We start from the raw sequence: 22,988 nt of genomic DNA, 5'->3' as shown, positions 1-22,988 counted from the left end.
AGAGGAGCCTCTGAAAGATGGCTCCCTACAACAATAACCCGATTTAGGTAACAATAACTATGTACAATTATTGCAGACAATCCGCACTTGGGATGGGCGCCCAGCATCCACTACGGACTCCGAGAAATAGAATTATCGGTAAGTAAATTCTTATTTTCTCTATCGTCCTAGTGGATGCTGGGGTTCCTGAAAGGACCATGGGGATTATACCAAAGCTCCCAAACGGGCGGGAGAGTGCGGATGACTCTGCAGCACCGAATGAGAGAACTCCAGGTCCTCCTTAGCCAGGGTATCAAATTTGTAGAATTTTACAAACGTGTTCTCCCCCGACCACGTAGCCGCTCGGCAGAGTTGTAATGCCGAGACCCCTCGGGCAGCCGCCCAAGAAGAACCCACCTTCCTTGTGGAGTGGGCATTTACCGATTTTGGCTGTGGCAGGCCTGCCACAGAATGTGCAAGCTGAATCGTACTACAAATCCAGCACGCAATAGTCTGCTTAGACGCAGGAGCGCCCAACTTGTTGGGAGCATATAGTATAAACAGTGAGTCAGATTTCCTGACTCCAGCTGTCCTTGAAATGTACCGTATATACTCGAGTATAAGTCGACCCGAATATAAGCCGAGGCACCTAATTCTACCACAAAAACCTGGGAAAACTTATTGACTCGAGTATAAGCCTAGGGTGGGAAATGCAGCTCTAGCCGTACACAGCCCTCAGTGCCAGATATGCCCTCATAGTGCCAGATATGCCCCCACAGTGCTGCCAGATATGCCCCCACAGTGCTGCCAGATATGCCCCCACAGTGCTGCCAGATATGCCCCCACAGTGCTGCCAGATATGCCCCCACAGTGCTGCCAGATATGCCCCCACAGTGCTGCCAGATATGCCCCCACAGTGCTGCCAGATATGCCCCCACAGTGCTGCCAGATATGCCCCCACAGTGCTGCCAGTTATGCCCCCACAGTGCTGCCAGATATGCCCACAGTGCTGCCAGATATGCCCCCACAGTGCTGCCAGATATGCCCCCACAGTGCTGCCAGATATGCCCCCACAGTGCTGCCAGATATGCCCCCACAGTGCTGCCAGTTATGCCCCCACAGTGCTGCCAGATATGCCCCCACAGTGCTGCCAGATATGCCCCCACAGTGCTGCCAGATATGCCCCCACAGTGCTGCCAGATATGCCCCCACAGTGCTGCCAGATATGCCCCCACAGTGCTGCCAGATATGCCCCCACTTATGCCCCCACAGTGCTGCCAGATATGCCCCCAGTGCTGCCAGATATGCCCCCACAGTGCTGCCAGATATGCCCCCAGTGCTGCCAGATATACCCCCACAGTGCTGCCAGATATGCCCCCACAGTGCTGCCAGATATGCCCCCACAGTGCTGCCAGATACGCCCCCACAGTGCTGCCAGATACGCCCCCTCATGATGCCAGATACGTTCCCTCCCCAAGTGCCAGGTATGCCCCACAGTGTTGTTACTTACCCCTCCGTCGATCCCGCGCTGTCTTCTGGAGGGACACGAAGCGCACAGCGCGCGGCTCTCCTGTGTCCCTCCTGCATCTTCGGCGGCCGCGGCGGGTCTATTAAAGGAAGTGCCGGTTCGTGATCAGAGGTCACGAACGGGTACTTCCTGTAATAGAACCGCCGCTGCTGCCGCCGGAGATGCAGGAGGGACACAGGAGAGCCGCGCGCTGTGCGCTCCGTGTCCCTCCTTCACACTGCTCTGCCTCTGCCTGTCACTGACTCGAGTATAAGCCGAGGTGGCTTTTTCAGCACAAAAAAAAGTGCTGAAAAAGTCGGCTTATACTCGAGTATATACGGTATATTTTTAAAGCTCTGACAACGTCCAACAACTTGGAGTCCTCCAAGTCGCTTGTAGCCGCAGGCACTACAATAGGCTGGTTCAGATGAAATGCTGACACCACCTTAGGGAGAAAATGCGGACGAGTCCGCAGTTCTGCCCTGTCCGAATGGAAAATCAGATATGGGCTTTTGTAAGATAAAGCTGCCAGTTCTGACACTCTCCTGGCCGAAGCCAGGGCTAGTAGCATGGTCACTTTCCATGTGAGATATTTCAAATCCACATTTTTTAGTGGTTCAAACTAATGAGATTTGAGAAAGTCCAAAACAACATTGAGATCCCACGGTGCCACTGGAGGCACCACAGGGGGCTGTATATGCAGTACTCCCTTAACAAAGGTCTGGACTTCAGGAACTGAAGCCAATTCTTTCTGGAAGAAAATCGACAGGGCCGAAATTTGAACCTTAAAAGATCCCAATTTGAGACCCATAGACAATCCTGATTGCAGGAAATGTAGGAATCGACCCAGTTGAAATTCCTCCGTCGGAGCACTCCGATCCTCGCACCACGCAACATATTTTCGCCAAATGCGGTGATAATGTTGCGCGGTTACTTCCTTCCTTGCTTTAATCAAGGTAGGAATGACTTCTTCCGGAATGCCTTTTCCTTTAGGATCCGGCGTTCAACCGCCATGCCGTCAAACGCAGCCGCGGTAAGTCTTGAAACAGACAGGGACCCTGCTGAAGCAGGTCCCTTCTCAGAGGTAGAGGCCACGGATCCTCCGTGATCATCTCTTGAAGTTCCGGGTACCAAGTCCTTCTTGGCCAATCCGGAGCCACTAGTATCGTTCTTACGCCTCTTTGCCGTATAATTCTCAATACTCTTGGTATGAGAGGCAGAGGAGGAAACACATACACCAACTGGTACACCCAAGGCGTTACCAGCGCGTCCACAGCTATTGCCTGCGGATCTCTTGACCTGGCGCAATACCTGTCCAGTTTTTTGTTGAGGCGAGACGCCATCATGTCCACCATTGGTCTTTCCCAACGGGTTACAAGCATGTGGAAAACTTCTGGATGAAGTCCCCACTCTCCCGGGTGAAGGTCGTGTCTGCTGAGGAAGTCTGCTTCCCAGTTGTCCACTCCCGGGATGAACACTGCTGACAGTGCTATCACATGATTCTCCGCCCAGCGAAGAATCCTTGCAGCTTCTGCCATTGCACTCCTGCTTCTTGTGCCGTCCTGTCTGTTTACATGGGCGACTGCCGTGATGTTGTCCGACTGGATCAACACCGGTTTTCCTTGAAGCAGAGGTTCTGCCTGGCTTAGAGCATTGTAGATTGCTCTTAGTTCCAGAATGTTTATGTGAAGAGACGTTTCCAGGCTCGACCACACGCCCTGGAAGTTTCTTCCTTGTGTGACTGCTCCCCAGCCTCTCAGGCTGGCGTCCGTGGTCACCAGGATCCAATCCTGTATGCCGAATCTGCGGCCCTCCAATAGATGAGCACTCTGCAACCACCACAGAAGAGATACCCTTGTCCTTGGAGACAGGGTTATCCGCTGGTGCATCTGAAGATGCGACCCTGACCATTTCTCCAGCAGATCCCTCTGGAAAACTCTTGCGTGGAATCTGCCGAATGGAATTGCTTCGTAAGAAGCCACCATTTTTCCCAGGACTCTTGTGCATTGATGTACAGACACCTTTCCTGGTTTTAGGAGGTTCCTGACAAGTTCGGATAACTCCTTGGCTTTTTCCTCCGGGAGAAAAACCTTTTTCTGAACCGTGTCCAGAATCATCCCTAAGAACAGCAGACGTGTTGTCGGAATTAACTGGGATTTTGGAATATTCAGAATCCACCCGTGCTGCTTTAGCACTTCTTGAGACAGTGCTAGTCCCATCTCTAGCTGTTCTCTGGACCTTGCCCTTATTAGGAGATCGTCCAAGTATGGGATAATTAATACGCCTTTTCTTCGAAGAAGAATCATCATCTCGGCCATTACCTTGGTAAAGACCCGAGGTGCCGTGGACAATCCAAACGGCAGCGTCTGAAACTGATAGTGACAGTTCTGTACGACGAACCTGAGGTACCCCTGGTGTGAGGGGTAAATTGGAAAGTGGAGATACGCATCCTTGATGTCCAAGGATACCATAAAGTCCCCTTCTTCCAGGTTCGCTATCACCGCTCTGAGTGACTCCATCTTGAACTTGAACTTTTTTATGTACAGGTTCAAGGATTTCAGATTTAGAATAGGTCTTACCGAGCCATCCGGCTTCGGTACCACAAATAGAGTGGAATAATACCCCTTTCCTTGTTGTAAAAGGGGTACCTTGACTATCACCTGCTGAGAGTACAGCTTGTGAATGGCTTCCAAGACCGTCACCCTGTCGGAGGGGGACGTTGGTAAAGCAGACTTCAGGAAACGGCGAGGTGGAGACGTCTCTAGTTCCAACCTGTAACCCTGAGATATTATCTGCAGGATCCAGGGATCCACCTGCGAGTGAGCCCACTGCGCGCTGAAATTCTTGAGACGACCCCCCACCGCCCCCGAGTCCGCCTGAGAAGCCCCAGCGTCATGCTGAGGCTTTTGTAGAAGCGGGGGAGGGCTTCTGTTCCTGGGAAGGAGCTGCCTGTTGCAGTCTCTTCCCCTTTCCTCTGCCTCGTGGCAGATATGAATATCCCTTTGCTCTCTTGTTTTTAAAGGAACGAAAGGGCTGCGGCTGAAAAGTCGGTGTCTTTTTCTGTTGCCTATCTGCTGGATCTTTAAGTGCGGCCGTCTCAGGAGAGGGTAACGCCACTTGTTTTGATAAGCGTGTGAGCGCCTTGTCCACCCTAGGAGGTGTTTCCCAGCGCGCCCTAACCTCTGGCGGGAAAGGGTATAAAGCCAATAACTTCTTTGAAATTAGCAGTTTTTTATCGGGGGCAACCCACGCTTCATCACACACCTCATTTAATTCATCTGATTCAGGAAAAACTATAGGTAGTTTTTTCACACCCCACATAATACCCTGTTTTGTGGTACCTGTAGTATCAGCAATATGTAACGCCTCCTTCATTGCCAAAATCATATAACGTGTGGCCCTACTGGAAAATACGGTTGATTCGTCACCGTCGCCACTGGAATCAGTGCCTGTGTCTGGGTCCGTGTCGACCGACTGAGGTAACGGGCGTTTTACAGCCCCTGACGGTGTTTGAGGCGCCTGGACAGGTGCTGATTGATTGTCCGGCCGTCTCATGTCGTCAAACGACTGCTTTAGCGTGTTGACACTATCCCGTAATTCCATAAATAAAGCCATCCATTCTGGTGTCGACTCCCTAGGGGGTGACATCCCCATATTTGGCAATTGCTCCGCCTCCACACCAATATCGTCCTCATACATGTCGACACACACGTACCGACACACAGCAGACACACAGGGAATGCTCTTAAAGAAGACAGGACCCCACTAGCCCTTTGGGGAGACAGAGGGAGAGTTTGCCAGCACACACCAAAAGCGCTATATATGACAGGGATAGCCTTATAATAAGTGCTCCCTATATAGCTGCTTTAATATATATAATTTTGCCACAATTTTGCCCCCCCTCTCTTGTTTTACCCTGTTTCTGTAGTGCAGTGCAGGGGAGAGCCTGGGAGCCTTCCTGACCAGCGGAGCTGTGTGAGGAAAATGGCGCTGTGTGCTGAGGAGATAGGCCCCGCCCCTTTTTTGGCGGGCTCGTCTCCCGCTCTTTAACGGATTCTGGCAGGGGTTAAATATCTCCATATAGCCCCCGGAGGCTATATGTGAGGTATTTTATGCCAAAAAATAGGTTTACATTGCTTCCCAGGGCGCCCCCCCCCAGCGCCCTGCACCCTCAGTGACTGCCGTGTGAAGTGTGCTGAGAGCAATGGCGCACAGCTGCAGTGCTGTGCGCTACCTTAAGAAGACTGAGGAGTCTTCTGCCGCCGATTCTGGACCTTCTTCTCTTTTCAGCATCTGCAAGGGGGCCGGCGGCGAGGCTCCGGTGACCATCCAGGCTGTACCTGTGATCGTCCCTCTGGAGCTAATGTCCAGTAGCCAAAGAAGCCAATCCATCCTGCACGCAGGTGAGTTCACTTCTTCTCCCCTAAGTCCCTCGTTGCAGTGATCCTGTTGCCAGCAGGACTCACTGTAAAATAAAAAACCTAAGCTAAACTTTTCTAAGCAGCTCTTTAGGAGAGCCACCTAGATTGCACCCTTCTCGGACGGGCACAAAAACCTGAGGCTTGGAGGAGGGTCATAGGGGGAGGAGCCAGTACACACCACCTGATCATAAAGCTTTACTTTTTGTGCCCTGTCTCCTGCGGAGCCGCTATTCCCCATGGTCCTTTCAGGAACCCCAGCATCCACTAGGACGATAGAGAAATTATGAATACATTGACTTTAAAACATCTAAAAATCTTGTGATGAAGGGGGTCATTCTGACCCGATCGCTCGCTGCAGTTTATTGCAGCACAGCGATCGGGTGGGATCTGCGCAGTGCGCCGGCGCATGCTGGACGGCCGAAGGCCATTGTACTGTAGCGATCGCTTCTGCCTGATTGACAGGCAGAGACGGTCGCTGGGCGGGAGGGGGCTGGATGGTGGCGTTAAGCCGCCGTTTAGGGGGTGCGGTCTGGCCAACGCAAGCATGGCCGGACCGTTGAGGGGGGGGCGGGCCACGGCGGCTGCGTGACGTCACACGCAGCCGCTGTGACCCGGGGCAGCGAAGAGGTTCTCCCGGCCAGCCGCAGGAGCTGCGCTGGCCGGGAGTAACTCCTAAAATGCAAAAGCATCGCCGTAGTGCGATGCTTTTGCACTTCTGCAGGGGGGCGGGGGGGGGGGGGGGGGGGCACCAACATGCGGGGCGGACTAGCCCTGTGCTGGCGTCCCCCTGCATGTATGAGTGCCTGATCGTAGCTGTGCTAAATTTAGCACAGCTACGATCAATTAGGAATGACCCCCGAAGTCTGCAGTGTCTAGGTTACAATGTACACAATTTCTGGAGTGTAGCATGTTTGGTGGAGAACAGATTATAGGTTTCATTGATGAGAATAATTCAGAGAAACTTCCTGTGTTTTTAAATACATATGAATTTGTGCTGCTAAATAATAGATTTGTTTGGGACTGCCATTCCCTCCTCGGTTTTTCGGGTTTAAAACAAAATCCCAACTTGTTTACATTTCCAGATAAAGCATGTAAAGAGTATGGATAACTGATGAACACATTTAAGATGGAACAAGACGGGAAGTTATGCGGAATATATATCAACCTAGGTATTTTTAATATATTAACTCTTCTGCAACAGTGAGTAATAGCTACAGTAACTGTACACCAAACAGGAACTCTTGTCCTACTTTGAGCAATCAGTTGATCCAAATGCACCTTAATACAAGATGAGCAGTCATATCCCCAGCATCTGTGACCCCAAATATTGAAATGCAATGACACAAGGCATGGGTTTTGGATCTATTTCTACAGATGACCTGGCAGTGGGCTTACTGGAATTAAATAACTTTATTACAACTAATTTTGAATCACAAAAGCTGTAGCCTCATTCAGAATCCTCATCAGTTTTGCCCAAGACAATAAAGTATAACCAGCATACATTGCAATCTCTTCAACCACAGGTAATTTATACAGATTTCATAAAAGTTGGGCGAATGTCATACGTAAAGTAATGTCATAGGGACAGCATAAACATGCCTGACATGGATGTGGAACAGCAGGGTGTGGAATCCAGTCCAGTGGCAGGATGTAATGGAGTAATTGCCCCTTTAAAAAATCGTCTGAGATCAGCCGGCATACTGCACTTCCGGCGATGTTGGACTCCATTACATCCCACTGCAGGTATTCAGTTTGATCAAGACTGAGCAACAGCAAGCATGATTGCAGACACCTGTCAGCCTGCTGTTAAAATGGTTTCAGACACAATAGACATCACTCTGGACGGTGTACTAGCCACCCAGGTGGTAGGCCAGGGGGGTGGTTACTGTTCGGGGTCCTGGATCAGTGATCTCTGGAGAATTTACACAGTGTGCTAAGAAGTGCTGTGAACTATTCTGTAACCTGTGACTTGTTGGTAACTGCTTATACTCAATTGTGAATTTCCTACCTGTGGAAAATAAACCTGCAATGTGGAACTTTTACCTGGATTATTTGATCCTTGTCACATTTGACACCTGAACAGGGACCCTTTTGCAGGACGTAGTTGCGTGGCAGAGAGTCCTGGAAGGTGACTGGATCTATCCACAGCGACAGCAAAACATGTTGCAGGACGCTACCCGCTGCACTGCGTCTTAGTGAGACTGAGCCGCACTGACCAGAGCTGGGTAAGAGAGCCGGGCAGGCCGGACCATTTAACACCAATTATTTACAGTTTATAATCGTGTATGTGAATTACAAACCTAGAAACGCCATATAGTGTGTTTACTTATGGCAGTGTGGCCAGTAGGAGTGAAGCACACACAAATATTTTTCACTTGGCTGTTTAAACTGGCTTGCCAGAAAGATTTGGTCAAGCCTGCTAAGTTTGTTCATAAAGCTGAATCATTGTGTAAAACGGAGGAGGTTTGGAAGAGGTTTGTTGAGATAGCTGCCAGGCAGCAAACCTTAAGACAGGGCCAGCAAACCCAGATCCAGTTGTTGCAGAAACGGACAGATGATATAGAAGCATATCACCAGGCTTAAATGGCCAGCGGAGCAGTAGGCTGGAAGGTTAGCTCCCTGGTTCACAGGTGAAGCTCAGAGAGCTTATGTGGATATACCAGTGTCAGAAGCAGACTCCTATCCACACCTGAAAATACCTATGCTCTCCAGGGTTGAGATGAAGGGCCCCAGCAAAGTTCAAAGATTCCATGACTGGCGACTAAACCCCTCTGAGACCCAGAGGGTCCAACTGATGGAACTAGCCAGATTAAGCAGAGCTTGGTTAAAGCTGGACAAAATCACCCCACCGCGCATAGTGGAGGTTGTTGCATTAGACCATGCTATGATGGTGTTAGATCCTTCTTTACAACAGTGGGCTCTTCCTGCTGACAGGTGTCTGCAATCATGCTTGCTGTTGCTCAGACTTGATCAAACTGAATAATTGGACTGGATTCCACACCCAGCTGTTCCACATCCATGTCAGGCATATTTATGCTGTCCCTGTGACACTAGCCCAAAAGTGTGAAGCAAAAGGATTTAAATGCATTGGCAGCACAGTAGAGCTAGGAACTCCCAGTTACCCTGAATAATTAAAGTCTACATCTAAAAAAGAAAAAGATTAGCATTTGGCCACTTCTCTTTGAATTTTGTATTTGCTTAATACTGAAAATATGCACCTCGGCATTTTCTCTGTATAACTTTCTTGCTTCATCCAGCTCAGCACGAGTCCTGAAAATGAAGAAATAGAAGTTGGAGTTCAGTCTTGTTAAAGAAATAGCTCATCATAATTTCATGAAAAAAATAGCAGTTTTCAGATATGAAGATCAAACTGTACACAGAGTATATTCCATTTATAATACTTGAAGGAGGAACCCTAAATGCGTATGGCATCAAGCAATGATAAAAGAATATGGGGGTCATTCCGAGTTGTTCGCTCGTTATTTTTTTTCCGCAACGGAGCGATTAGTCGCTAATGCGCATGCGCAATGTCCGCAGTGCGACTGTGCCAAGTAAATTTGCTATGCAGTTAGGTATTTTACTCACGGCATTACCTTTTTCGCTGCAAGGTTTATGCAGCGAAACGCGTCAGGTACTTACCCGTTGGAACAGGATATATCTGAATTGGACCCGAACCAGCCCACTCTGCCGACCAGTTATCCGGAGGAGCCCGAGAGAGGCACCAGCCTATTTCCGCATTGCATGAGGTACTCTACATCCATGAGACATTGCACTAATCCTCTAGCGGTATATAGAAATTCTCCATGGACTCTCCTCAGTAACATCTAAAAGGGAATTTCCTTTCCGGAATATTACTGGACACTATATTGATGGGCAAAATAAGGAACGGACTCTAGAGAATTACCTCCACCAATCCTGTACCAACATTTTGGGTAAACTCCTATCTTTGCATAGCATTGGCAAATTCTATCTTTTTTCTGCATATATTCGGCACATTATCTTGCACAGAATTATTGCTTTTTAATGAACTAATGTATTTTAATAAATTTTTTAATTACACATTGATTTGTTTATATTGTTCTTTCCTCCACTAGCGCAGCCTCCTTCCTTTCAGATACATATATTACTCTTTAATGTTAAATATTGGCTGATGCTGAACTGGATCCTAAGACCTTGATGATTACACAGACACTGGATAACAAGGTAAATTGAGAGCAAACCAAGCAAGTCAGTTTTCACAGGAAAAGGATTTCTGTTTTTAAAACACATGGCCTCTAATTTATGAAGTGTACAGTATTTCTCCTTCATACCTGGGGGACACTGGAGACACTGGGGTATAGTAAGTGGATTGAGTATCCTTGGCAATTCAAAACGGATGTTTAATTTACGATCCTCCCCTTCACTACCAGAATTGGCTGCCACTAAAATCATGTTTTTGAGTGTCCAAGAGAGCAGGATTGTGTAGTGAATTTGTTTTTATATTTTGTGCTGTATGTGCATTTTATCATGCTTTTTATGTTTGGCAAGATCAGCATCTCTCAGTGGTTGTAGGGGGTGCATGTAGCTGGCTGAAGAGATGTTGCACAAGCGGTTTCTCCTTTGTCGGTGGCCTGCTTCCAGTGTGGAATCTTCTCTGAGGTGTCCACAACTGCTACAGGTAGATGCTCTGGCCCCAATGCCTTAGTCGCCATCTGGCAGAGAGTTCCTGGATGCTTCAGTTTCGGGAGGGTTCCACTTCAGATGGCTCTTATCAAAGTGATGCAGAAGAAATGGAGACTTCAGATTGGGAATAGTCTTCAGTGGCAACAAAGGTTACACCAAGAAGGGTGGGAGCCTACATGTATTTATGTATGTAAGAGTATGGCCTTCAATACTCTTCCAAAGTCACAAAAAATCACCAACTTACGTGAACATCTGCATTGCGTCCAACTCTGGAATGAGGCCCAGAATGTTAGGAGAGTAACATGGAGAAATCACAGGAGTAAATGCCAGGCTACAGCAACTGCAAATGTGTTCAGCCTTAATATATACAACTGAAAGTGTCAGAATAGAGCCTGAGAAACACTCACATCTGCAGATCTTGCTCTGTCTCTTTAAGCTTCAACTCACAACGACTCAGACTCTGAGATACATTTTCCATCTCACGTTTAAGACCCTCTCTCTCTGCAGACAGCTCCTCCACCCTTGCAATAAGACTCTTTCTAGCCATATCAACTTCACTCCTGTGGAGAATATCATTAGAACATTCATAATACTAGATAATTATTGTCGACTATAATGTCATCACTAATACAAACCATTTCTTGACCTGACGCAACCTTGCCTAATACCCCTTACCATGACACCCTATTGTGGAGGTGTGTATGTGCTCACTAGAAAACCAGTAAGAGTGTTGGTATAATAGAGTGTTAGTATAGCCAGATACCTTACTAAACATATCCAGGCACTGGGAGAAAAGTTCATACTCTTTCACAGCAATAAATACAGGCTAAAAAGTAAATAAATAAGCTATTATTTGTGAACATATTAAAATCAATTGAGAGGTGCAGTAGCTATCCTTAAGTCAGTGCTCTCCTTAGTGTTTCCCAAACTTTTTTTGAATCACGTGCCCTACAGTACCCGCATTTTTTTCGCGCCTCGTTTTTTATTGAGAAAATCAGCAAAGATTATGTTAATTGTGCTTATCGGTCATCCTTAGGGTCAGTTATGTGGTTGCGGACAGGGTTATACTTCTGTTTGTCCACATCTTTTATGACTGCAGCCACCAGCACTGGTTTTGCCTCTCAAATTGACCATAAATAATTTGATTTGGTTCTGGACAACCAACTCGTGACAACCCTGCAAGTGCCCCATGGTACTCCAGGCTGCCGCAGCACCCAGGTTTGGATCCACTGCTTTAAGTAAATGATGAATCGCACTAAGGTCCTAATTCAGACTGATCGTAGATGTGCTAAATTTAACACATCTACGATCAGCTTCCCTGACATGCGGGGGGACACCCAGCACAGGGCTAGTCCGCTCCTCATGTCAGGCCCTACCCCACCGCACAAGTACAAAAGCATCGCACAGTGGCAATGCTTTTGTACTTGAAGAGTAGCTCCCTACCAGCGCAGCTCCTGCGTGCTGGCAGGGAGCTACTCGTCGCTGTCTGGGTCGCAGCGGCTGCGTGTGACATCACGCAGCTGCTGCAACCCACCCCACACACGGTCCGGACACGCCTGCGTTGCCCGGACCGCGCCCCTCCTCTCGCCCAGCGACTGCTTCTGCCTGTCAATCAGACAGAGGCGATCGCAGGGCTGAGACGGCCGTCAGCTGTCTGGCATGCGCCGGCGCATGCGCAGTTCAGATTTGATCGGCCGCTGTGCGGAAACGCACAGCAGCGATCAGGTCTGAATTAGGCCCAATAGATTATAAACAATTTTACAATTAAAAATAATGTAAAGTACATTTATACAGATGCATCCTTACACACCTATCATTTAGCACTGAGGTCATGGGTTCGATTCCCACCATGGCCCTAACTGTGTGGAGTTTGTATATTCTCCCCGTACGTGCGTGGGTTTCCTCCGGGTACTCCGGTTTCCTCCCACAATCCAAAAATATATAGGAGGTTAATTGGCTCCCAACAATATTAACCCTAGTGTGAATATGTATGTGTGTACATGTGGTAGGGAATATAGATTGTAAGCTCCACTGGGGCAGGGACTGATGTGAATGGCTAATATTCTCTGTGAAGCGCTGCGGAATATATGTGCGCTATATCAAGAATTGGTAATAAATAATAATAAATTAAATTTTGGGGGGTGAAGAGGGTACAGTGATAGTCTCAGTTTTACGAAACGGTGTTGTGTTGCCTCTATTTTCTGGGAGTACCAACGGTAGGTTTTCTGTCTTTCTCTGGAGATTTCCTTGCCTCAGCAACAGAGGAACGGCGGCCGTTCTGCATGACCTCAGTGTTACTCCGCCAGCTGCTGGTGTCATAGGTGATCCGATTGTGCATCCTCAGGCGCAGAAGAGGATCACACATGCTTGCAGGATGCGTATACTTATACCAGACGGATCCTGTTGTATGTAAGCATTGCTGCTGCTTCCAAGGAAATAGCAGCTGTGCAAAGTACAACCACCACTGACTCAGGCCCATAAGGGCCCTACACACTTGCCGATGTGTGCGGGCGCTATGAACGATCTCATTCAGTGATGAACGAAAAATCGTTCATATCGCTCAGTGTGTATGCACCAACGAAGAACCATGCACGGCCCCGCAGTCGTTCATCGTTGGTTCTCCGTCGTTTTGCAATGCAAGTCAATTTGGACGAAGATCGATCTTCATTCAGATCGATCATCATCAAAATTTTATGCACCGTCAAGTGTGTTTGTAGCAAAGGAATTAGTATAAAATCGCAGATTAAGCATAACGATGTATATCACGGGTGACTCGTATCACTCCTGTTTTATGCCTTTTTACACAGACTATATATTTTCCTCAGTTTTGCTACTTTTTCCTCAATTGTGCATCTTACTCACCTTATAGTGCACTATGCAGTTAGGATTAGTATATTTGTAGCAAAGGAATTGGTATAAAGTTGCATAATAAGAATAATGATGTATAGTGCGGGTCACTTGCATTGGACTCTTATGCACGCTGGGTAGTAATATACTGTAATAAATGTTGGCAATACCATACCTCCCAACGTGTTCGGTATGTAATACCGGCAGTCACATGACCGACAGCGGCATCCCAACACTGAAGATCCCAACACCGGTTGGGTTAAGTATTTTAACCCTCCCCTCCCCTTACCCTCGGGGGGTGTAGGCTATGGCTAACCACCCCCCTACTTCCTAACTCTAAACCCCCCTAGTGCCTAACTTTAATCCCCACCCCCCATCTACACCTCCTGGGCCCTAATCCATACCCCGATACTTACTTCCGTTCCGGGATGTCGCCTGTTGGTACTCCAGCGCTGGTCTCCTGAGTGGTGTCAGGATGCCGAAAGCAGCCCCTCCCAACTGGGACTTTTCTGGGACTGTCCTGGCCGTGTGTGTGTGGGGGGGGACACTGATAGCGCTGCATTGCAAATCAGAGCAGCAGAGAATAGACACTGTGTTGGCTGGGGGCAGTCCAGCAGCTCCAAGAGCGCTAAGCAAGCACCCAGCATGATGAAAACGGGGGGCGTGGATCTCCGTCTCTGCATTTAGACAGAGGCCACGCCCCCTTGTAATTAAGCCATGCCCCTTAATTTTGGGCTGTCCCAACCTGCACAAATGACAAGTGGGGGGTACGCAATACATTAATATACTGTACTCTAGTCTGATAATTACATAAGTGCCTGCATGAAGCATTCGTGCCTTTGTGTACTCAATGAATGTGAAAATAAATGCTTCCTATGCCATACATGTTTTAGAAAAAAAAAAAAAAAAAAACAGGAAGTTCCCCTCTACTCTGCGAGAACTCTCATTTATTTTCTTTAAAACTCACTGTGCATCTCTAAGCTGTGCATTCTCCTCAATCAGAGCATCCACAGAATTACCAACACCTAAGAAAACAGAGAACAAAACAACTTTATAAAAGTAAAGCATGAAAACATAAATGTAAAGGAAGTATAATAAAGCACATGAGGTAAGTTATATAAACTATGGTGCAGGAAACGCTAAAAAGGGGAGTGGCTCATACTGTAGCATCCAATTACACGTTTTATGTCTAAAAATGAAGCACAGTATATATCATATGTATTTATCCAATTACACGTGTTTTCATTTTGTAATCGAAAGGTTAAAGTCACCTTTGCTATGAGTAACAACCCTTCTTTGCAGAGCTAACAGTCCACCAGTTATATATATATACCCATTAAACTATTGCAGGGACAAACACCATCTCACAATGTAATCAAGCCAAAAAAAAACAGACACATAGCAAACCTACAATGGTGTATAAATGTCAAATCCAGAATTTCTACCTTGTAATGTGGTAATACAATAAGCAACTCCCTTTCCCCAAAGTACACTGATATAGATTATCATCTTTTATTTGTAAGCCAACACAGTTTCCACAGCATCGTACAGGAAAAATAGAACAGACAGGTAAAAAAAAGTTGCGTGAGCGGAACGAAACGCGTTGGTGAGATCTGTTGCTGTGTGCTTAGTCCCATCATTTGACAACTTGGAGGATCAAGACCTGGACCAAGTCCCTGATTGTTTGTTTCATCAACCGGACCCCATTCACGAGGGACCCTTCACACCGTGGAAAATTGGACTATTACCACCGAATAAGGGACTGCCTCTTGCGGACACTGATCCGCTTAAACGTCTTCTAAAGACACTGGTGGTAACTATACACTCACGGTTGTGATTTATTCTGGCCCCTGCGGGACCCAGAGGGACTGCCATAAATGGAACAGGTCTAATGAACTTTGTATTTGATCTCCACACATACAAATGGGAGTAGCACTCTTTTTCTTCTTCTAATTGTTTTTATTACTCATATTTTAACCAATTGTGCACTATGAGGTTTTATGATTTCTGCTCTTATTAATATTAAATCATGTGGATATTATGACCGACCTCTCTCATTAACGACCTACCAGCGCTACATTTTTGTTTGTCCACCAGTTATATATACCCATTAAACTATTGCAGGGACAAACACCATCTCACAATGTAATCAAGCCAAAAAAACAGACACATAGCAAACCTACAATGGTGTATAAATGTCAAATCTAGATTTTCTACCTTGTAATGTGATAATACAATAAGCAACTTCCTTTCCCCAAAGTACACTGATATAGATTATCATCATCTTTTATTTGTAAACCAACACAGTTTCCATAGAATCGTACAGGAAAAATAGAACAGACAGGTAAAATAAAAGTTATCACACAAAGGGGGAGATGTACTAAGCCTTGGAGACTGAGAACGTAGAGAGATATAAAGTACCAGCCAATCCGCTCCCAACTGCCATGTTACAGGCTGTGTTTGAAAAAGGACAGTTAGGAGCAGGTTGGTTGGTCGTTTATCTGTCTCCACTTTATCACTCTCCAATGCTTAGAGGGGCATATGCATCAAAACTCGGAGAGAGATATAAAGAACCAACAAATCAGCTCCTGTCATTTTTCAAACATAGCCTACAACATGGCAGTTAAGAGTGGATTGTTGGTACTTTATCTCTCTCCAAGCTTTGATACACAGCCTCCACATATTAAATACTAGTTACCAGCCCATCAAAATAACGGAACAACATAACAGTAATGTCAGCACCAGCAGCTGTGCGTGCTCGAACGGAGCAACACGGTTCACTTTGGTCCTGCGTGATGCTACGGAACTTTGTAGGAATTTGATTGGTCTGGAATACCAGATATGCTTTCTATTTATTTTTTAGATTGTGAGCAGTTTTATACTGCGCTTTTTATGTATACACTAAGGTTGCAGACCTCACTGCACAATGGTGATCATTCAGAGTTGATCGCTAGCTGCCATTGTTCGCAGCGCAGCGATCAGGCTAAAAATCGGCACTTCTGCGCATGCGTATGCGGCTCAATGCGCACGCACAACGTACTTTCACAAAAGCCGATGCAGCTTCACACAAGGGCTAGCGATGCTTTTCAGCCGCACTGCTCGCCGCAGAGTGATTGACAGGAAGTGGGTGTTTCTGGGTGGTAACTGACCGTTTTCAGGGAGTGTGTGTAAAAACGCAGGCGTGTCAGATAAGAACACAGGCGTGGCTGGGGAAACGTAGGCGTGGCTGGCCGAACGCAGGGCGTGTTCGTGACGTCAAAACAGGAACCAAATAGTCTGCAGTGATCGCAAGCTAGGATTAGGTCTCGAGCTGCTCAGAAACTGCACAATCTTTTTTTGTAGCAGCGCTGCGATCCTTTCGTTCGCACTTCTGCTAATCTAAGATACACTCCCAGAGGGTGGCGGCTTAGCGTTTGCACGGCTGCTAAAAGCAGCTAGCAAGTGAACAACTGAGAATGAGGGCCCATGTTAGCTTGTTCTGGCCGCTGGTGGTTTCTATTAAGAACATATAGATTGGTAAATGCTCAATTAGCTTAGTGATATCATTCAGGTGCTCGAAAGGAAGGGGTATTTCTGAGCAAGAAAAAAAGCAATTGTTTCCCCAGCACACTGAATGGATAACAGTAACCAGATATAAATCCCACATGATAATAGAATTCAGAGATCTTCGTTACACATATTTGCGCAAATGTGTGGTTAAGCCCCAAAGCCGCATCAAGGCCTCTCTGTATATTTGGGGTCCCTAGCGCTATATCTAGGTGCAGGGTGTGGCACCCCAAAACACCAGAATGAGCCAGAAAGCACAGCGTGACATACCAGTGTAAAAAACTATAGTGTTAATAAATTAGTATTTAGTAAGCCGAAGCTATAGAGGGGGTGATACAAACATGAAATTTAATTAAAATAGAGAAATAGTGTTAGAAAATTAATAAGTGAAAAGTGTTAATAGAATGTAAAGGTATGCCACACTAAAGCCATCCAGCTCAGCCAGTCCAGAGGCACCACACCTCACACCTCCATTACCCCAATCTGGGTCTAATATTAACAAGTAAGGAGTCACATGATAATGGCTCCTTACTAAAATATGTCTAAGCTAAGAGCTACTTACCTTGGAGCAACCCCATAATGCACCTAGATATAGCGCTAGGGACCCCAAATATACAGAGAGGCCTTGATGCGGCTTTGGGGCTTAACCACACATTTGCGCAAATATGTGTAACGAAGATCTCTGAATTCTATTATCATGTGGGATTTATATCTGGTTACTGTTATCCATTCAGTGTGCTGGGGAAACAATTGCTTTTTTTCTTGCTCAGAAATACCCCTTCCTTTCGAGCACCTGAATGATATCACTAAGCTAATTGAGCATTTACCAATCTATATGTCTGTTGTGAGAGGCAGAGAGGTTTCTGCATTAGGAGGAGGTGCAGGCCCTGACATGCCACATGGAGCATTATGGGGTTGCTCCAAGGTAAGTAGCTCTTAGCTTAGACATATTTTAGTAAGGAGCCATTATCATGTGACTCCTTGCTGGTTAATATTAGACCCAGATTGGGGTAATGGAGGTGTGAGGTGTGGTGCCTCTGGACTGGCTGAGCTGGATGGCTTTAGTGTGGCATACCTTTACATTCTATTAACACTTTTCACTTATTAATTTTCTAACACTATTTCTCTATTTTAATTACATTTCATGTTTGTATCACCCCCTCTATAGCTTCGGCTTCCTAAATACTAATTTATTAACACTATAGTTTTTTACACTGGTATGTCACGCTGTGCTTTCTGGCTCATTCTGGTGTTTTGGGGTGCCACACCCTGCACCTAGATATAGCGCTAGGGACCCCAAATATACAGAGAGGCCTTGATGCGGCTTTGGGGCTTAACCACACATTTGCGCAAATATGTGTAACGAAGATCTCTGAATTCTATTATCATGTGGGATTTATATCTGGTTACTGTTATCCATTCAGTGTGCTGGGGAAACAATTGCTTTTTTTCTTGCTCAGAAATACCCCTTCCTTTCGAGCACCTGAATGATATCACTAAGCTAATTGAGCATTTACCAATCTATATGTCTGTTGTGAGAGGCAGAGAGGTTTCTGCATTAGAGGAGGTGCAGGCCCTGACATGCCACATGGAGCATTATGGGGTTGCTCCAAGGTAAGTAGCTCTTAGCTTAGACATATTTTAGTAAGGAGCCATTATCATGTGACTCCTTGCTGGTTAATATTAGACCCAGATTGGGGTAATGGAGGTGTGAGGTGTGGTGCCTCTGGACTGGCTGAGCTGGATGGCTTTAGTGTGGCATACCTTTACATTCTATTAACACTTTTCACTTATTAATTTTCTAACACTATTTCTCTATTTTAATTACATTTCATGTTTGTATCACCCCCTCTATAGCTTCGGCTTCCTAAATACTAATTTATTAACACTATAGTTTTTTACACTGGTATGTCACGCTGTGCTTTCTGGCTCATTCTGGTGTTTTGGGGTGCCACACCCTGCACCTAGATATAGCGCTAGGGACCCCAAATATACAGAGAGGCCTTGATGCGGCTTTGAGGCTTAACCACACATTTGCGCAAATATGTGTAACGAAGATCTCTGAATTCTATTATCATGTGGGATTTATATCTGGTTACTGTTATCCATTGAGTGTGCTGGGGAAACAATTGCTTTTTTTCTTGCTCAGAAATACCCCTTCCTTTCGAGCACCTGAATGATATCACTAAGCTAATTGAGCATTTACCAATCTATATGTCTGTTGTGAGAGGCAGAGAGGTTTCTGCATTAGGAGGAGGTGCAGGCCCTGACATGCCACATGGAGCATTATGGGGTTGCTCCAAGGTAAGTAGCTCTTAGCTTAGACATATTTTAGTAAGGAGCCATTATCATGTGACTCCTTGCTGGTTAATATTAGACCCAGATTGGGGTAATGGAGGTGTGAGGTGTGGTGCCTCTGGACTGGCTGAGCTGGATGGCTTTAGTGTGGCATACCTTTACATTCTATTAACACTTTTCACTTATTAATTTTCTAACACTATTTCTCTATTTTAATTACATTTCATGTTTGTATCACCCCCTCTATAGCTTCGGCTTCCTAAATACTAATTTATTAACACTATAGTTTTTTACACTGGTATGTCACGCTGTGCTTTCTGGCTCATTCTGGTGTTTTGGGGTGCCACACCCTGCACCTAGATATAGCGCTAGGGACCCCAAATATACAGAGAGGCCTTGATGCGGCTTTGGGGCTTAACCACACATTTGCGCAAATATGTGTAACGAAGATCTCTGAATTCTATTATCATGTGGGATTTATATCTGGTTACTGTTATCCATTCAGTGTGCTGGGGAAACAATTGCTTTTTTTCTTGCTCAGAAATACCCCTTCCTTTCGAGCACCTGAATGATATCACTAAGCTAATTGAGCATTTACCAATCTATATGTCTGTTGTGAGAGGCAGAGAGGTTTCTGCATTAGGAGGAGGTGCAGGCCCTGACATGCCACATGGAGCATTATGGGGTTGCTCCAAGGTAAGTAGCTCTTAGCTTAGACATATTTTAGTAAGGAGCCATTATCATGTGACTCCTTGCTGGTTAATATTAGACCCAGATTGGGGTAATGGAGGTGTGAGGTGTGGTGCCTCTGGACTGGCTGAGCTGGATGGCTTTAGTGTGGCATACCTTTACATTCTATTAACACTTTTCACTTATTAATTTTCCAACACTATTTCTCTATTTTAATTACATTTCATGTTTGTATCACCCCCTCTATAGCTTCGGCTTCCTAAATACTAATTTATTAACACTATAGTTTTTTACACTGGTATGTCACGCTGTGCTTTCTGGCTCATTCTGGTGTTTTGGGGTGCCACACCCTGCACCTAGATATAGCGCTAGGGACCCCAAATATACAGAGAGGCCTTGATGCGGCTTTGGGGCTTAACCACACATTTGCGCAAATATGTGTAACGAAGATCTCTGAATTCTATTATCATGTGGGATTTATATCTGGTTACTGTTATCCATTCAGTGTGCTGGGGAAACAATTGCTTTTTTTCTTGCTCAGAAATACCCCTTCCTTTCGAGCACCTAAATGATATCACTAAGCTAATTGAGCATTTACCAATCTATATGTCTGTTGTGAGAGGCAGAGAGGTTTCTGCATTAGGAGGAGGTGCAGGCCCTGACATGCCACATGGAGCATTATGGGGTTGCTCCAAGGTAAGTAGCTCTTAGCTTAGACATATTTTAGTAAGGAGCCATTATCATGTGACTCCTTGCTGGTTAATATTAGACCCAGATTGGGGTAATGGAGGTGTGAGGTGTGGTGCCTCTGGATTTCCTGAGCTGGATGGCTTTAGTGTGGCATACCTTTACATTCTATTAACACTTTTCACTTATTAATTTTCTAACACTATTTCTCTATTTTAATTACATTTCATGTTTGTATCACCCCCTCTATAGCTTCGGCTTCCTAAATACTAATTTATTAACACTATAGTTTTTTACACTGGTATGTCACGCTGTGCTTTCTGGCTCATTCTGGTGTTTTGGGGTGCCACACCCTGCACCTAGATATAGCGCTAGGGACCCCAAATATACAGAGAGGCCTTGATGCGGCTTTGGGGCTTAACCACACATTTGCGCAAATATGTGTAACGAAGATCTCTGAATTCTATTATCATGTGGGATTTATATCTGGTTACTGTTATCCATTCAGTGTGCTGGGGAAACAATTGCTTTTTTTCTTGCTCAGAAATACCCCTTCCTTTCGAGCACCTGAATGATATCACTAAGCTAATTGAGCATTTACCAATCTATATGTCTGTTGTGAGAGGCAGAGAGGTTTCTGCATTAGGAGGAGGTGCAGGCCCTGACATGCCACATGGAGCATTATGGGGTTGCTCCAAGGTAAGTAGCTCTTAGCTTAGACATATTTTAGTAAGGAGCCATTATCATGTGACTCCTTGCTGGTTAATATTAGACCCAGATTGGGGTAATGGAGGTGTGAGGTGTGGTGCCTCTGGACTGGCTGAGCTGGATGGCTTTAGTGTGGCATACCTTTACATTCTATTAACACTTTTCACTTATTAATTTTCCAACACTATTTCTCTATTTTAATTACATTTCATGTTTGTATCACCCCCTCTATAGCTTCGGCTTCCTAAATACTAATTTATTAACACTATAGTTTTTTACACTGGTATGTCACGCTGTGCTTTCTGGCTCATTCTGGTGTTTTGGGGTGCCACACCCTGCACCTAGATATAGCGCTAGGGACCCCAAATATACAGAGAGGCCTTGATGCGGCTTTGGGGCTTAACCACACATTTGCGCAAATATGTGTAACGAAGATCTCTGAATTCTATTATCATGTGGGGTTTATATCTGGTTACTGTTATCCATTCAGTGTGCTGGGGAAACAATTGCTTTTTTTCTTGCTCAGAAATACCCCTTCCTTTCGAGCACCTGAATGATATCACTAAGCTAATTGAGCATTTACCAATCTATATGTCTGTTGTGAGAGGCAGAGAGGTTTCTGCATTAGGAGGAGGTGCAGGCCCTGACATGCCACATGGAGCATTATGGGGTTGCTCCAAGGTAAGTAGCTCTTAGCTTAGACATATTTTAGTAAGGAGCCATTATCATGTGACTCCTTGCTGGTTAATATTAGACCCAGATTGGGGTAATGGAGGTGTGAGGTGTGGTGCCTCTGGATTGGCTGAGCTGGATGGCTTTAGTGTGGCATACCTTTACATTCTATTAACACTTTTCACTTATTAATTTTCTAACACTATTTCTCTATTTTAATTACATTTCATGTTTGTATCACCCCCTCTATAGCTTCGGCTTCCTAAATACTAATTTATTAACACTATAGTTTTTTACACTGGTATGTCACGCTGTGCTTTCTGGCTCATTCTGGTGTTTTGGTGTGCCACACCCTGCACCTAGATATAGCGCTAGGGACCCCAAATATACAGAGAGGCCTTGATGCGGCTTTGGGGCTTAACCACACATTTGCGCAAATATGTGTAACGAAGATCTCTGAATTCTATTATCATGTGGGATTTATATCTGGTTACTGTTATCCATTCAGTGTGCTGGGGAAACAATTGCTTTTTTTCTTGCTTAGAAATACCCCTTCCTTTCGAGCACCTGAATGATATCACTAAGCTAATTGAGCATTTACCAATCTATATGTCTGTTGTGAGAGGCAGAGAGGTTTCTGCATTAGGAGGAGGTGCAGGCCCTGACATGCCACATGGAGCATTATGGGGTTGCTCCAAGGTAAGTAGCTCTTAGCTTAGACATATTTTAGTAAGGAGCCATTATCATGTGACTCCTTGCTGGTTAATATTAGACCCAGATTGGGGTAATGGAGGTGTGAGGTGTGGTGCCTCTGGACTGGCTGAGCTGGATGGCTTTAGTGTGGCATACCTTTACATTCTATTAACACTTTTCACTTATTAATTTTCTAACACTATTTCTCTATTTTAATTACATTTCATGTTTGTATCACCCCCTCTATAGCTTCGGCTTACTAAATACTAATTTATTAA

The 22,988-nt window shown here is 45.6% G+C and overlaps 1 protein-coding gene across 1 annotated transcript in view; it reads right to left on the bottom strand.

Moving 5' to 3' along the window:
* Positions 1 to 22,988, bottom strand: part of LOC134966174 (C-Jun-amino-terminal kinase-interacting protein 4-like) — a 238,478-nt gene that overhangs the window by 95,274 nt on the left and 120,216 nt on the right. Inside the window, exons 9-11 of the mRNA XM_063942721.1 lie at positions 14,384 to 14,441; positions 10,977 to 11,129; positions 9,126 to 9,177 (exon numbers count right to left, since the gene is read on the bottom strand). Of these exons, the coding sequence (XP_063798791.1) occupies positions 9,126 to 9,177; positions 10,977 to 11,129; positions 14,384 to 14,441 (263 nt within the window). The remainder of the gene's footprint in view (positions 1 to 9,125; positions 9,178 to 10,976; positions 11,130 to 14,383; positions 14,442 to 22,988) is intronic.

The sequence above is a fragment of the Pseudophryne corroboree genome, chromosome 10 (genome assembly GCF_028390025.1).
Source record: "Pseudophryne corroboree isolate aPseCor3 chromosome 10, aPseCor3.hap2, whole genome shotgun sequence".
NCBI classification, from domain to species: Eukaryota; Metazoa; Chordata; class Amphibia; order Anura; family Myobatrachidae; genus Pseudophryne; species Pseudophryne corroboree.
This window is presented reverse-complemented; position numbering and strand designations above follow the sequence as displayed.